The following is a 17,252-nucleotide window of genomic DNA, read 5'->3' as shown; positions in this document are numbered from 1 at the left end:
ATAAAAAAAACTTTTTTTTCCTCCTATAAGAGCAGTCACACCACAGGACACCATAAAATGAACCTAAGCATTGCGTGACAGAAAGATTGCAATATGAAGACATATTAAGAGGTTAAGAGTCATCTTAAACTTCCACAGCACTCTCCAATAACTGAGGTACTGACTGGTTAGGAGCCAATCTTTAAGACCCTTGTAGTTGGCCTTGCAGCTGCCCATTCACAAACATTGACATACATGTCACCCCACAGGACGCAATTTGTGTTACGAAATTGAACTTGTAGTTAATATTACTGTCTTGAGTTTTTTTCACATTCACATATCTTAATATAAAGTTAATATTTATGCAATCATGCCAAATGCTTCATACATTATTCAAAATGTTGTTAGTTAATTTATATATATATTATATTCCAGGTTTCATTAATGTTACAGTCACACCGCAGGATATTTGACATATAAACCTTTACATAAATCTTAACAAAAATGTTTCTTCTCATCTAAGACTAATATGAAACATAATGTACCACATCTTCTTTCATTGACATATGTTTTTTAAAGGAAAAATAACAGTTTTGTAGGTTTTTAACCAATGTTACGAAAAAACAAGGCGTCACGTCTCCCACCCATATATACCGTATATAGTGACAATAAAGCACTCTACTCTACCCTACTCTAGGTATACTGTAAGAGGGAGACAGAGACGGGTTTATATGAAAGGCAGACCCCCTTGTGACCTTGCCCTTTGACCCTTAAGGGCTAGATTGTCTTGCAACATATTTGACAACTTATAATGAGTAAGTACATCAAGTATCATGTTAATATTTCAATTGGCTGAGGACCAACCAATCAACCAATATCAATATGTGGTAACATGCGTTTTTGGTCCAAAAAATGAATGTACCATGCTCCATTTTAAGCCCTCTTTTTTCTGTACCAATCTGCGCTGTAGGCACCAAAAATTCGTAATCTAAAGAAAACTATGAATCAAATGATACCAAATATGCTTTCGCTTTATTTACTTATACCTTCAAATTCGCTCAGACTGTTCTATCCAAAGTGACTTAGAGTTACAGAGACAGGGTATTTGATGTACCCCCTAGCATTCCAGGACCTTCTTCACCCATTCAAGCACTAGGCCATGGAAGCCCTATACTGTCTCAACTGCAAAACCGTCCTGTGGGAAATGTTGTCATTGCGCATTGTGCTACCCACGAGCTCCTGTGTCATCACCCGCCTATCTTGTGGCATTATGAAGAAAGAAGCCAACTTCTCCTCAACCCATTAGCAGCAGACACTATGGGTTTCTCCGGTAATACTACATTTCTTAATCATGTTTGTTTCTCTTCCCTTTCCTCTGTGCCAATTTTGCTTATGAAAGGCAGTCATATGTCTGTGTATTACATGTGTCATAGATCAGCAGATCTTTTTTGCATTGCTCTATGGGAGATGTCAACATGTTTGTGCCACTTGTGTAATTTTGGTTTTGGTGTCAGATTTTTCCAGGTCATGGCAAGTAAAGATCTGTAACAATTTGGCTTCTTTGTGAAGCTTGATATGTTTTAGGGCTACCAGAGACGATAGATAAGGAGGAGACTGCTCCCGTCAGAAACTTCTTCCAGAATCAACACAATTGTTCTAAACTGCCTTTAGGAGACTGGGAAACTAGAGAATGAATAGAGTTCAATGGGGAAGTCAGGACCAGTTAGGAGACTAAAGTTGATCCCACTTCATTGCATTTGTGATGCATGTTACTCTTTGTCTTGGTTTACCATATTGAACATATTTGGTTTCACCTTCCATCCAAAAGCTTTCTTCAGTTTGGCCTGATGAGAGGGAACTGGGTGTAATGTCTCCTGAAGACAAATGAAGGTAGTCAGACTAGTCTGGGCATCTAGACTGCACTGTTGTGGCAGAAAATAGTTTTTGCTCTGTGGGTTGGTCTAGATGCGCACCATATATGAGTCATTAATACAGGCTCAGTTATGCATCTTGCAGAAAAATCATGACACTATATCTGTGGCTTAGCGTGATGACGTGCAGAAGCAATTTGAGTTCCAACCATAGGTTGCATCCACAGGTCTTCTGCTCTGCCAATGACTGCTGTGCTGGCCTATAAAGTTTGAAGCAGTTTGAATGCTAGGTTCTACCCCAAACGGTGTCTCAAGGGAGTATGTGCTGAGACAGTGCCATGCTCAGGGTTCCTCATTTACAGAGGAGGATGGGGGAGAGCACTGGTTAATTACTGAACCCACCAACCTGGCAGGTTGGGAATCAAACCGGCGACCCTTGGGCTATACTGTAAGCTTGGCACCCTAACCTTCCACCCATGGCTGGCCTCATGGCCTTCTTATTTTAAATGCGACACAACACAAACCCAGAACAATTTTCACATAAAACATGATAAATATTTGGAAGATTTTTTTTATTTCCAAACTGTCACAAGTCAAATGAAGATGTTGCATGGCTAAGTAATATGGCTTTCAAAAAATCACAACCCCTTTTAATCCTTCCCATCATCACTTGTGAATTTGAAAAATACATGAATAAAAACATCTTACGAACATACAGAATGCCTGCATTGTTGTTTTACAGGCAGCTAAAGCTCAGAAAAACAATAACACTGTACCTTCAGATAGCCTGGACATAATTATCTTCAAAGACAAAAGTAAGCTAGATATTTGACATCAATGCATCATGCATGCAAACCCATGGCGACTGTACGCAGGCATGTCAAAAGTAAAAGTAGAAGTAAAAAGAAAACCCTGTCTCCTCAGGTGTCTTCTTAGGATCAGCTGACTATATAGTGGTTGGGTGAAATCTGTGATTCTTTTTTTCTTATTAGGCTTTCGTTTTTTGCACAACACTGTCTACCTACCTCATTAGCTACAGTGGAATAATTGATGTAACAGCTAATCTCATGTGCTAGTGTAGTTCTTACACCATGTGTTTACCTCTACTTTTTAACTTTTGACAGCTCTGGTGTACATTGTAGAACACAGTTGATCTTGGGGTGCAGTTGGCCTGATAATTATCAGCCTCACAGGAGTTCGGACAACACAGGCACTGTCAAAAGAAGCATGGTCAACGCTGTGCCCTTCTGCAGCAAGACACTGAGACCAGAGCAGGTGGCTGTTGTCTCTGTGGAAACACAACACAATTAGGAAATCAGACATGCACTGTAATAGAGTTTAATTAGACATCGGCAATGGATTATATTGTGTTGTCGGCATCTCTAGTCATCAACCATTCCTCAATTGACATTATCTGGATTATGGATGGCAAGTAACTTACTCTTGGCCACATTTAGCACTTTATTGACTTCCGTAGTTTGTTTAACGACACACGTGATGTCTTGAGCCTTGTCTTCCAAGCCAGTAAGATCCAGCTGACAGACATTAGTGGCTGGCATGGTGACGTTGGCACGGTTTTTGTACGTGGGGTCAGGTGAGATCGAAGTGTCGGTGCTACCCATGATCTTGTCGCCCTTTGAGAACTTGCACGTGGGTTTGGGATCCGTCCCAACGGGCGTGAAGGAGCACTCCATCTTCAAGTTTTGCTCCTTCGTGATGCATGCTGTCAGGTCTTTGATTTCAATGGCACTCTGGGCTGTGGCCAGGCCTGTGGGGCGAGAGAATGAGAGGCAGGAGGTCTGTGTTTGACAATATTCATGCAATATTATATGTTGCATGCAGGAATGCAATCTTTAAAAACTGTGTGTCTGTGTGCTCGCGCGTGCGTGTGTGTGTGTCTATGTTTAAGGAAGCATTGTCAAAGCAAAGCAAAGACATCACAGCCAAACTGTTATCTTACCTAACAGACAGAGGGCAGCAACGGCATACATATCCCCACAACTTCTGCAATCCTGTTCAAATATTGCAAGTTGAACATGATTAGTATGAAATCTCATGGATGGTGAAGTATTAAGTCTGATATGCTATATCTGTGTGTCTGTGTGTGTGTGTGTGTGTGTGTGTGGGTGGGGGTGGGGGGGGTATTTTTTCATTTACACAAGATGGGTTATAATTAACCTATTAGCATGGGTTTCTCTTTTTGACCTAGAGATTGCAATGCATAGACATTGGAACATTGCACATTATATAGCCTATCTTGTCTACGTATATTGTCTACATTATGCCTCGCTCACGGAATGTGCTCACACACCCTGTTGAAATCATAATTAAGTACACAGTAAGACGATGCAACGTTATTTCAACAGAGAATACTCTGCGACCAAATATACTCTAAAAGAAGATGTAAAATCGACTATCGACGTGTTTATATAGGTATATATATTTATATATAGCCTACACTATATAGCCTATTTTTTTTACAGCGCATTCTCATCTCGAAGCACTAATTTAAACTTTGTGTGTGTTTTTCGTCGGCTGTTTCGTGTCTTAAGGTTTCAGTGCAGCGCATGGGCAAGAGTCCAAAAAGTAGCCTAGAGGGTAGCGACAAGGAGGGAGTCACCCCTACAATATATTTGTTTTAGAATTGCGCGGGATGCCCATCTAATTGCGTTTGCATTTCAGAATTCAAACACTAAATACGACTAAAGCATATGCTTTCGATAAGTGTTAAAACAAATCCCTTGACCTTCAAGCTTGAAGTCAAACTTTCCATGGGATTTTGACATCCATAACACATCACACAACACAAGACCAAGCATGTCTTCGTTCTTTTGAAATTACGGCTCCGTGTGTGCTTTCATGTGCGTGTGCATTTGATATGTAGGCCTAAGCCTAGAGGCTATTTGCAAACTTTTCTGCTTTGCGTCAGGCAATGCAGCGTTACGGCGATAACGTAGGCTACCTTATTAAAAAAACATGTCGGCCCTATTTACACTTTTCATCTTCAATTTCAGTTACGTTTGTAGGCCTATGCTCTTGCCACTGTCGTTTTGCGTATACAAAACTAATAAAGAAGTAGCTAAGTACGTTTATCATAGGCCTATCATGGGCGCGCGTTCTTTTACGAACGTGGAGACATGCTACATCCATGTGTGCAGTCTAGGGTTGTAGGCTATAATTTATCTTACCTTGGTCCGTTGAATACAAAGGTGACGCAGATGAGCTACACCACACCCGTCAAAATGTGTTCTGCGCTGCGAATGTGTGTATTTTCCGGTTTATGGGAGAGAGAGAGAGAGAGAGAGAGAGAGAGAGAGAGAGAGAGAGAGAGACGCCCTCCTCCCCAACAGCCGACGCACAAGGAGCTGTGTCATCTCGGTTCCATTTGCCTCCACCTTAACCGTCACTTTGCCACTCCAAAATTCTGAACAACTGTGCTTCGTTGCAGGCACACATCTGAGGGTTTTTTTTTTCCATTTATAGTACCCCTGGACAAACACCAAAACAGAGTGTCGCCGATTCTACGCAAGTCCACCTGCCATTGAGCGTGCTTTTTCTTTTTTTGCTTGGTGTCCATGGCGCGTAACCCTTTTCTCTCCAAAAGCGCACGCTGACCTTCAATCCTCTGCGTTGCGCAGCCTGGCTTAACTGTCAATTAAGCAGCTCGCCTATGTTTTTAAGACAACTTCTAATTCATATTTTTCTTAGGCATCATATACACTTGGACATGTTAGTGTTAAACGTGCATACACTCCTGTTTTTTGAAGATGGCTTAGTAACAAAATGCCTGATTTCATTGAGACAATCCAGAGTGTTTATTTTTCAGATATTATTGATAACAAAAATCATCTTTCGATTCGTTGCCATTAGTCTCTCTTCCCTCAGCTTCATTCTTCCCACACTCAGACTTGCTCAAGTTTATGATAATGTCTGACGGCAAGCCTTGTCACAACACCCTTGGAGCAAAACAATGCAGAATTTTTAGGGGCAGTAAAAACATGAATTCAGAGGCACAATAGATGGTTCAGCTAAAAAAGCAGGGCTGCTGACAGAGTTGGCTAGGCCTGGGAAAAAAGCCCCTGACTCAATGAATATAACGGGGACCGAACTCTAACCCCCCTTCTTTTCCTGGGCCCGGGACAACTGACCCCTTTGCCAACTGTTGGCTTCCCTGTAAAAAAATGTCAACTGACACACTGCAAGAAATAAATGGACAAATGCATTCACAGTCGCAATATCTTTATTTCTGTCTTGCTATTTTTTTCTACAATGGTCCTTGCGTACGTAAGTGCAGTGCGAGGCAGATACATGGGCATGGAGAGAAATGCCTGTTCTGGGTGTGTGAGTGTGTGTGTTGCAATTGAAAATCCATCTTAAGTAATGATGAATCTTGAAGCGCAGCCAGAAATAATAATAATAAAATAGTGTAGGGCAATATCATAAAAGGCACAGAGTGGAAGGCATGCATTATTTATGGATAAAGTGACTGGTGATGATGAAGAAAGCTGTGTGTGTGTGTGTGTGTGTGTGTGTGTGTGTGTGTGTGTGTGTGCGTGTTCGTGCGTGCATGCATTCGTGTGTGTGTGTATGTGTGTGCGTGCGACATGACATGAAGCACATGAGTTAAAAAAACAGCATTATTCAACCACAAATCAGCTAACAGTCCCGTACTGCTATAGGCCTTTGCTTTTAGACACAATGACCATGGGTGTAGGCTAGGCATGGATGTGTGTTTTAGTTATGAAAGTTAGTTTTTATTTTGTTTGCAAACTTGTTAAGATGCGCTGACTGCAATGCCTGCATGGCTTCACCAGGGGCAAGTGATAGAGCACCAGTGTTTAATGGCAGGGAAGGGCATGAATGAGTCTTTTAAAGCGTATTGGCCTTTAAAGCCTTGGTGCCTCTCTACAGGAAACACTGCATTAATGGAGATGGCCATTTGTGATGAACTTTTTTCAATCTTTTATTAGTGTTATGATAGGACAGTGAGAGATGTGACAGGAAACGAGTGGAGAGAGAGATGGGGAAGGTTTGGCAAAGGACCCAGGCTGGATTCGAACCCGGGTTGCAGGCGTAGCAGCCCAGTGCCCTACTGTTAGAGTCACGGTAGGGCCATTTGTGATCAACTTTGAACACACAATTGATACAAACCTACTCAATACAGAGTACCGTACACAGCCACCTCTTTCCCTGTCTCTTCTACCACTGCCCTTGACCAAACGGGGTGGTGAAGCTGATATCTAATTTCAACGCTGAATCGTGCAGCACTACGTCAGAAAAGAAATACAATCCATCAGCCCTTCAGCCATAATGATGCGTTCCCGAAGCCAAATTCTAGCGCAGATTAGATTAAAGGACGTGGCAGTGCCCATTAGAGTTGCTTTGTTTTCAGTGATGCACTACAGAAAAAGGGCCAACGCAGAGGAGTTTGTAGCAGTAGGAGGGAGGGAGAGTAAATGGGAACAGCCATTAAAGCAAAGTGCGACATCATATCCGTTTCCTTCTATTATCAAGGAACCATTATCACAGAACAGGGCTGGACTGGCCATCCGGCATAAAGGGCATTTACCAGTGGGATGACGGTCAGAAGAGGCCATTAGTCTTGTTACTTTGTTGTTGTTGTTTTTGTTGTTCTAATAGATTGGCCAACATTTTAAGGAGGACAGCCCATTGGTCTGTCTTCAATATATACAGTGGACTTGAACCAATGGGAATATGGCATGAAAGCCACCCAGCTCCCATATACTGTATATATGTTTAGAGGCCGGTCTAAGACAAAATGCCCAAACCGTTTTCTTTTTTGTCTCAGCCCAGTCCTGCCACAGAGCCTGGGATCTTCGCAGGCTGATCTGTGAAGGATATTACATGACTGTTCAAAAATACAAATGCACCAAGAGATGAAACAGATGACTGGCTGTTTTACAATTTACCGTAATATTGTTGTTTGCAGTGCACAACTGAAAGCCATTACGGTAAATTACACTGTAAATGAGATATAAACATCTGTTTCAAGAAGTCTTAAAAAGTACAAAAGTTTGAGTTGAAGTTGTGGTTGGAGAAAAAGCATAACCGTGAACACACAAAAACAATGAATATATGTTTATATTTTGGTAAATGTAAACCTAGAACATACTGCCTGTGTTGTTGGTCAGTGGGCCATTGGCACACTACAGATCTAAAGGCCTATTATGTAAGTGGACCATTTTCTGGTAGTATAAATGCATCTTAAGTTTGAGCAGCTACTTAGCAGTTTTCTGAATCGTTCATATATGATCCATTATGAACACTAAAGGTGCTATCACACAGGGTGTGATTTGTAGGGGGGGATTTTGATGGGGAGGATTGTCCCCCCTTCTGGTTTTGATATTGCCATTTTTAACACCTAATTTTAATCACAGTTTAATATTATTCCATTGATATTGCTTAAAATCTGAAACATATCCCCCCTTCTGGTTTTCTGACAAATCACACCCTGCTATCACAGATACTTTCAAAGGCATAATACAAGAAGTACGTAATTTGTCAATGCAAAAATCAAATACCCTGGATAGCAGACAAGAAAACCAATCAAAATCCTGCCTCAGAATCAATGTTGATCATCTTCTGGACCTAATGTCTGTCAGCTATGCTCAGTATGACTACTTAAAAGAGTCCAGCTCCAGAGAGCACGGGACAATATGTTAGTACTTGTATGTCAGTTTAGGCTACTTTGTGATCTTACCAACTATACCACTTTGACTATGCCCTCTGAACACCTGATGGATGAGACTATGTCTATGGTCATGAATGTGATTATATCAGAATCAGAAACCAGTGTAGCTGAATTCGTCCACACGTGACCCCATGTTCTACATTGCTCTAAACCAGAGACTGACTTTTTTTTGAGGTATTCACTAGGGCTGTAACGATACACTCAACTCACGATTCGGTTCGTATCACGATTTTTGACCAACGGTTCGATACACCTCACGATTTCTGAAATGTATCTCCATTGAAGCTTGGTCATACTATCACATCAAATCGTAAGGTTGCTTTCTGGACTAATGGGTAACAAAACTTTGGAAGGGCGTATCACGATACTGCCTCCTTGTATCGCGATACAGTATCGTGACTCTGAGTATCACGATTTCTCGGTTCGATACAATATCGTTACAGCCCTAGTATTCACAAAACTCTTGTGGAATCTATGATGTGAAACATTTCTACTGTGATTGTTATCAGTACCGTACATGTGTAATGTTCAATTGTATGCCCAGAAATGATAGTGTTGATTTTAAACAATATGAATATAAACAAAATCTTGGCCAAAAAATAACAGGAAATGATCTTCAAAGTTGGTCTGGACTTGCTTCTTGTGTGCAGCGCACCTCATCATACTGACAGCGATCCCAAAGACACAGGAAGTGATATGAGAATCCCCAAAAGCCATGGCACTGCCTGGGATACTATGCTTATGGCCGAGCAGACAAGAACATTTCCTGCAAAAGAGAAGAGCAGAGTGTGTGTGAACATTCTTATTCATCCGGGTGGTCTTAGTCAAATGAACAAAAGAGTTTAGTTTGTGCTGGACTATTTCCATTATATTTTACTTTTCTAGTTTAGTAGTCCAGATTCCTTCCACTGAACTTTTGATTAACTTTTGATTAAGACGTGTGGCCCAGCCGTGGCTCAATTGGCTGGGCACTTGACTACTACACAGCAACCTGGGTTCGATTCCGGCCCAAGGTCATTTGTGGAGACCTCCCCGTCTCTCTTTCCCCGCTAATTTCCTGTCACTCTTCACTGTCTCTGTCATTATAAAGGCATAAAACCTATCGTTACCACGGCTGTGAAAACTTTGTGTTCTTGTGTGTGAGTTTCATATGGGAAAACACTTGTAATGGGAAGAACAAGACGTCACCTCAATGCACTGACTATCCTTATCGCATTCTGATCGCCATGAAAGGTTGACTGAAAAACCTGAATGGACCAGCCCATATCTATGCAACAGCAGGCATGTTGACAACCACCATCACGACTGCGGGCAGAGAATGTCGATAAGCCCTGACATGTCTGTGCTTTTCGATGTTGCGCAAAGACATCTGATCATACCGTTGGTAGTTCCTCATCACATTACGCTTCTGCAGTTTATCAAAGCTTCCTTGTGTGGCTCTGTAGACCTACCCTAACCGCAGAGCTGAAGTTGACCTGGCCCACATGGTTCTGCTTCCATTACAGTTCCACCTCACAGTCTGCATTTTATCACATAAAAAACGTCTCTAAATTTAGGGGCCTGATGTCTAAACATGATCTGGAGAAGCTAATACATGCCTTCATTTCTAGTAAAGTTGATTACTGTAACAGTCTTTTTACTGGCCTCCCCAATAAGACCATTAAACAGCTTCAACTGGTACAAAATGCAGCTGCAAGGGTTCTTACAAAGACAAGGAAGTTCGACCACATTACTCCAATTTTAAGATCGCTGCATTGGCTCCCAGTAAGCTACAGAATTGATTTTAAGGCAATGCTACTTGTGTTTAAATCATTAAATGGAATGGGACCCACATATCTACTGGATATGTTTCAGCTGTATGCACCGACCAGGTCACTAAGGTCAACGGAGAAGAATTTGCTGGTGATTCCAAAAGTCAAAACAAAGTGTGGAGAGGCAGCCTTTAGCTTCTATGCTTCAAAGCTTTGGAACCAGCTTCCAGATGACGTAAAAAATGCACCCACTATTGATAGCTTTAAATCTAGACTCAAGACAAAGCTGTTCTCAGATGCTTTCCCCTAGCTTAAATTACATATCATTCTTTTTTATTATTATTATTTTTATGTTTTTCAAGGTTTTATGTTTTATTTTATTATTATTATTATTACCTTGTGTTTTATCTTAATGTTTTAAATGTTTTTTTGACTCTAATTCATTTCCTTCGTTCTTCCCTGTTTCCTTTCATTTACATTTGTTAACTTTGTGAAGCACATTGAGTTGCACCTGTGTATGAAATGCGCTATATAAATAAACTTGCCTTGCCTTGCCTCTAAGCAAAAACATATTTTACCATGTAGCCTCGTAATATGCTATGTAAGAAATGCTATGATGTTTTCTGTCAGGCTGTTGTACAACCTACATGATGTGTATCTGTCCTTATCAAATAAACTCAAATAACTTAAATTCACTGAAAACCTTCACTACCATACACACTACTAAGACATTACAGTGTCTTTAGTAATCCATTACAACTTGGTCACTATGCGTCTTGGTAACAGCAGACTTAGGTATAACAGGGGCCATCACTTAAATGGTCTATCTATCACAGCAGTGAACTGTACTGTGGACAGAGACTTGCACCCAGATCTGTTAAGCACAGTGATGAGTTCAGGTTACATGAAAATGTTTCCTGCTCGCGATGCAAGAGAAATACTTCCAGTGAGCAAAATTGTTAGGAGATTTGCTGGATATTTGGTAAGGTTATGTCAAATCCCACAAACAACAACATAAAAAGTCTGTTTATCTTTAGCGGTCAAATAATACTGCTGGTATAAAAAGTAAATTTATTAGCTGTTGGTAACCCTACTTTCTAACACTACTTCAAAGCCTCTGGATTCTGCTGCCAAGGCTTTTGGTGAACATAATTGCTGTCTTGCTACCTGGGGTATTTTGATGTGCTGACTTGTAAGTGAAATAAATGTTAATAAACGCCACTTGTTGTGTTACATTTTGAAGGTGTGCTTGCCCCACGGGCCACCTAGAGTTATGGCGTCTATGACCACTAAATCTCTCATTATACGTAATGTAATGTGATGTAATGTAATGTAATGTAATGTACTGTAATGGATATTCAATCACAAGCTCTGCACACTGGGATGTTGCAACGATCACAATCAAATGTGATCAGGGGTGCATTTATCGAAAGCGTAGTTGTTAGCCAGTTAGCAACTTGGGTAGTTGCCAATGGGAAACTGCATTTAAAACAACAAAGAAGGTCAAGAAGTTAGCAACTACGGTTTCGAGAAATGCACGCCAGAGTTGTAGAGTAGACGTACTCTTGCAGATGTAATTACAACACTATTAGTATGATATAACCAAACATCGTCTAGTGGAGTAAGATAAATAAATCCCCGCCTACCCAATGCAAAGGATTGTGGTCAAGTTTGGTCTCCTAAGGGGGTGTTGTCCCTTCCTTCTTCTTCTCTGTCTGTGGCGTTTGGTGGCGACTTGCATAAGATGTGCGCTACCACCATCCACAGAGCTAAGGCAGGGTTGGGGAGGAACCTTTTTCATTCAAGGGGCCACTTCAAATTCCTCCAAGGGCCGTAAAAAAGTCCTCCACGGGCCGTACTATTAACACGAACCAGGATTTCCCCCTACAATTTAGACCTATATTGAAGGCAGCCACAACCTACCTTCTCTAGGTCCCCTGAATATAACTTAATTGTATTGCAAATGCAATTTCTAAGATTCCTTTACAAAATATGTCATATTTCATGTGTAGCTGCATAACATTCAAACTATATCGGCGGCCGGATAAAACAGCTTCAAGGGCCGTAAATGGCCCTCGAGACATAGGTTCCCAACTCCTGCGCTAAGAGAAGTAAAGGGACGTTCCCCTGACACACAGGGCAGGACACACGACTCACATGGAGCCAGGAAAAGTACAGGCTTGATTCGTGTCTACCTATTCCAGTGTCTATGATATTACATGATTTCAACTGTGCAGTATCGTACTATTACTGTTGTAATTACATCTGCAAGAGTACTTCCACTTCTACTTTATACGACTTTGAATGTGATGCAGATATGTGTTTTGATTTGTCTCTGCGAACATATTGGGCCTTGTGCTGTTAACCTGGGGAAATATGAGGAGTTTCCAATAAGTATGCAATAAATAAATTGAAGAATGTGTTGATATTGCAAAGGCATTTGAAGCCATTGTCAAATTCTCACATGCCTGAATGTTGTACTTTTTAATAAACTTTTTTGGTTGATTGGAGTTTCAGTGTGCAGACCTATTCTCACTCTCTCTCTCTCTCTCTCTCTCTCTCTCTCTCTCTCTCTCTCTCTCTCTCTCTCATCAATATGCTTCTTTCCCGCAACAGGTCTCAATGAGGTGGGATGTGCATGCATCTGCACTACTTTGTTAAATATAACACAAACTGCCATTCAGTAAATCAAGGACTGGACATTTGTCGGAGGGTACAGTATGTCAATGGCTGACCGTTTTGGCTTGAGCTGAATTGAGGACATCAGTACAATACTATATTTTGCCTTGAGTTGATCTGTGTTAGACGTAAAGGGAATACTTACTCTGGTGGAAAGCCATGCTGTTCTCCTTCCAGCTGCTGCCCTGATAGATCCTGCAAGTGTAGGTGTAAGACCTCTCGTCCGCCATGGGGGCCCAGGTGAGGCGGCAGATAGTGGGGGACACCAGAGAGACGTTAGCCCGACGCCTCACCTCCAGGGTGGGGATGAGGTACGAGGGAGTGTTGGGGTACGTGGTCCCGATGATCTTTCCATCCTGCTTGAACTCGCAGTACGGCCCTGGGATCTGCTCGGTCAGTGGGAACTCACAGTCCACCCGCAGGTTCTTCTCTGTGTAGGTGAGGCAGGAGTATATCTGAGGGCCACGCGGCGTGAACCAGAAGCCTTTCACCGTGTTGGAGAACACTGACACACAGACAAAAATAGACACTATTTACTTGTAGTCAGCACAGTGCACTGCACACATACATACAGTAAATATACATTCACAGTCAAAATGCAGTGTCAATTCAAAACTTATGGAGTCAATTTAACATGTCCTAGAGTGTTTTTCAGCCCAGAGCACCTCTAAAGTAGTGCGGGGTGATACAGCCCCCTAGGGGGTATTAGGAAGGATACAGTTGAGAGGGTGCGGTAGTTGTCATTGGGGGCATTAGTCCATTTTTTTTTCAATACCAAGGGGGGCGTTAGGTGAGGTACAGGGGGCATTTGTTCATAAGAGGATGAGAACCACTGCTCTAAAGGTTGAATAATCACTGTAGTTTTTTTTTTTTTTTTTTAAACAATGTACGTTTTTAAAAAGGTAACACTAAACCACCTTACCTATAAGGAGACTGACAATTGTGATTGGATGTGCTTCCATTGTTTTGGTCCTTGCTTTTGGTCCTCCTCCCTTCCAGCGTTTAGTTAGACAGATGGGAGAGAAGAGGGATGCTTCAGAAACAAAACACTGTACTTTAGTTTGGATTCATGCCGTGCGTAAAACTGCTTAACGCGTCTGACCTTCCTATATATATATTTTATTTTATTTTATTTTATTTAAAAAAATACTCATACACCCTAATTAGGAAATCAGACAGACTGAAACAGTCTGGCAACTAGGCAATGTTGTTCTAAGTTAAGGCCTGCCACTGGATACAAGCCTCTAGCGTTTACCTTACAGCGGAACTGAGGTAACATGGCCAGTATCCTCTAAATGTGCTATGACTGACAATAGCCGAGGGCGCGTTAACGAATCCTTCGAACGTCCAGGACAACATTGTTAATAACATAAACAAGTCACCACATTCCCGTTAGCGTTGTGCTTCTGATAAAGGTGGATCAACTGTAGCCTATGTGCACATCATCGCTTTTACTGGCACATAACATGCATGTCCTTAACACCAGCGCCCATACCAGACCAGTGAAGGCTACATGGCATTTTAAATAGCACACACGCAGTGTCTACTCTCCACTAAACAGCTGGTTCAAGCTCAAGAAAATATGTTTTTCATCTTACCGCAGGCTGAAGATGCAAAATCGCGCCCTTCCACTGTCCCGTCCTCAGAGCTGCATTGGCGCGCTGCCCAAGACGCTATCACTTTAAGTGCATACCGACAGAGATGTTGCGCAAAGCAGTCTCGGTCCGCTATACACCCGTACTGTCAAAGGAAATAACGGGGAATATAAACCGTTATTCGAGACCTTGGGCGGGGTCACAAAAACATGGAGCTAGAACCCTCAGACTGAGGAAGATACTTATTATTGAATACTTGATTAATGTGGTATCTGATAGATGCCGCCTTCTTATCAGACCACAGGGTGGCACTATGGGCTGATTCTAGTAGCTGGGATGCCTTCAGCCGGAAGGTCTCGTATTTACTCTGTCCAATTACTGGAGATGATGAAGATATCAAGCTACTCTGAGTGTTGTGTACTGCTTGTGTCATTTCAGATTTAATAAATGTGTGGCACTGAAGGAACGTGACTCCCGTCCGTAGCCTATGTGCAACACTCGCATAAATTAGTTACAAGGTGAACATTCTGGTAGGATGCAGTGACACACTTTGCTCCCAGAGAGCAGTGAATAGACGGTGCTGATGCTGTGCTGCTGCCCATACACATGCCGGACAAGCAGTTCTGCTTTCCATAGCGATAGATTGAATCTCGTCGCCCCAAGCGTTGCAGAAACAAGAACCATTACAATAATATATTACCTCATCCAACCATCCAAGCACTCCATTTCTCCATCTAAAATGGAAAAGTGCTTTGCATATCATGTAGCCTACATACATCCCCAATACCATATGCTGGAACTCTAGAGCCAACTATGTAATATGCTCTACAAACTATAACAGTTACTTTAGATAAGCAGCCATTGGATCGAGGTTAGTTACCTTGCTCATGGGCCTTTAACCCATGTTTGCCCATCATATATTATGGATGAGAGTATTGGTTATTTACTTCCCTAGCCAGCCCTGGGCAGTCATGGGTAAGCGGTTATGGTTAGCGTCAGACTTGTAGGCCAAAGGTTGCCGGTTCGACTCCCGACCCGCCAGGTTGGTGGGGGGGGGATTAATCAGTGCTCTCCCCCATCCTCCTATGACTGAGGTACCCTGAGCATGGTACCGCCTTGCAGGCAGAAATGCAATTTCATTGTGTGCAGTGTTCACTTGTGTGCTGTGGAGTGCTGTGTCACAATGACAATAGGAGTTGGAGTTTCCCAAATGGGCTTTCACTTCCACATTATTTAGACTAACGATCAACCCTAAATAAGCGGGGGTACCATTTCAAAACTACTAAAAACTAAAGAGGGTTTTGGTCAATGGATCCTGGATTGGTCCTCTGTGTTGATAATCTCCAGAAATAGGCCTACACAAACTTGTGCCTCTTCAAAATACACAGGATGTACTAAAGCAAAAGTGTCCAATTCATCATCCTAGGCCATGCTTGTTTATTGATGGGCGATCAGTTACAAGGATTGGACGTTTTTTGTCACATGCTAGACATATTAAAAGCAACCTGCAGTGACATTACAGAAGAATTGAAAAGGTGCCGAAGCAGCAGGCATTGTCATTCCATGTGAATACAGTTAATTATGGTAAATAAATAGACATGTGAGGGTCAAATGAGAACAATGCAGGTTTAAGTTGGGACACAGCTCTCCACGGCTCAGCTCCTCCTCCTCACCTCAGCAGTAGTATACAGCTCAGAACAGCACTCCTTTCTCTACAGTTTCCAGTGTCTATTCAACACTGTTAGAGATGTGAATAAATTAGGACTTTGCCTCCAATTGAACCACTAGGGATGTCCTTCATAAAACAATTACATTTCAAGGTGTATGTTCAAATTAAATCTAGGCTACTGTAATTTATATGTAGCCTCTTACTGCAGCTGGGGTCGCCGGCGACCCTATTCACTTGCTGAAAATGCTTAACTACATCATAAAAACATTGCTATGACATTACAGAGAGCCATAGTGCTGCACTAAGGGGTTAAAAACAAAATAAAATAAAGTAACCATTGACCATTAAAAACAGATAGGTACATCAATCGCACAGGCCTTCATTTTGACTTACCGCCGAAGTGCAAGAGGGCCAGTGCATTTTAAGATACATATTATGTAGTGCATTGGTAAAATAACTTTTAATACTAGGGACTGTCACAGAATCTCTGGGTGATGTTGAAAGAACCTGGGTTCTGCACTTAGACAAACTGCCTGTGTAAGTAAGTAGTTTTAGGTCTCACATCACTGGCTCAATCAATGATGCGATTCGACACTTCCCATGTGAAAAAATGGAAAAGACAATAGCTGTTATTGTTCAGATTATGTTCCATCCGAATGCCACCACTTATGAACATCTAGAAAAGATATTAACCCTGCATATTACATTACATTACACATTACATTGCATTTGGCAAACGCTTTATAACCAAAGCGACTTTCAAAAGAGGATATAATCTGCGTATCTGAGGCAGAGCGTTTTAGTGTGTCTGATGAAGTTTACAACCCTGGCTATTTAATATTATTGGCTAATGCAATATAATTCCCTGTACTCCAAACATTCCAGGCATTGAAATTGTAATGGACGCTTTATATCCCCACAACACTCTTCTCGGCCATCTGAAATTGAAGGGGGAAAAGAAGAACTTTGCAGAATCTTTCTAAATCAGTTACATTC

General features: G+C 41.7%; 1 protein-coding gene across 1 annotated transcript; it reads right to left on the bottom strand.

Annotated features, from left to right (window-relative positions):
- Positions 1 to 6,084: 6,084 nt before the first annotated feature.
- Positions 6,085 to 14,660, bottom strand: si:ch211-215c18.3 (uncharacterized). Its single transcript, XM_063202525.1, has 4 exons — positions 14,591 to 14,660; positions 13,915 to 13,984; positions 13,138 to 13,497; positions 6,085 to 9,328 (listed from the first exon to the last, which is right to left on the bottom strand). Exons 2-4 carry the CDS (start codon positions 13,952 to 13,954, stop codon positions 9,222 to 9,224), a joined length of 507 nt encoding a protein of 168 aa, XP_063058595.1. The 5' UTR covers positions 13,955 to 13,984; positions 14,591 to 14,660; the 3' UTR covers positions 6,085 to 9,221.
- Positions 14,661 to 17,252: the final 2,592 nt, after the last annotated feature.

This window comes from Engraulis encrasicolus, chromosome 7 (assembly GCF_034702125.1).
Source record: "Engraulis encrasicolus isolate BLACKSEA-1 chromosome 7, IST_EnEncr_1.0, whole genome shotgun sequence".
NCBI lineage: Eukaryota > Metazoa > Chordata > Actinopteri > Clupeiformes > Engraulidae > Engraulis > Engraulis encrasicolus.
This window is presented reverse-complemented; position numbering and strand designations above follow the sequence as displayed.

What these genes read in the sequence shown, in the direction of transcription:
- si:ch211-215c18.3 (XM_063202525.1), bottom strand. Translation starts at nt 13,954, where the DNA reads ATGGAAGCACATCCAATCACAATTGTCAGTCTCCTTATAG. An exon ending in AATTGTCAGTCTCCTTATAG is followed by an intron (nt 13,498 to 13,914) that starts GTAAGGTGGTTT and finishes TCTGTGTGTCAG; the next exon opens with TGTTCTCCAACACGGTGAAA. An exon ending in CAGCATGGCTTTCCACCAGA is followed by an intron (nt 9,329 to 13,137) that starts GTAAGTATTCCC and finishes TCTCTTTTGCAG; the next exon opens with GAAATGTTCTTGTCTGCTCG.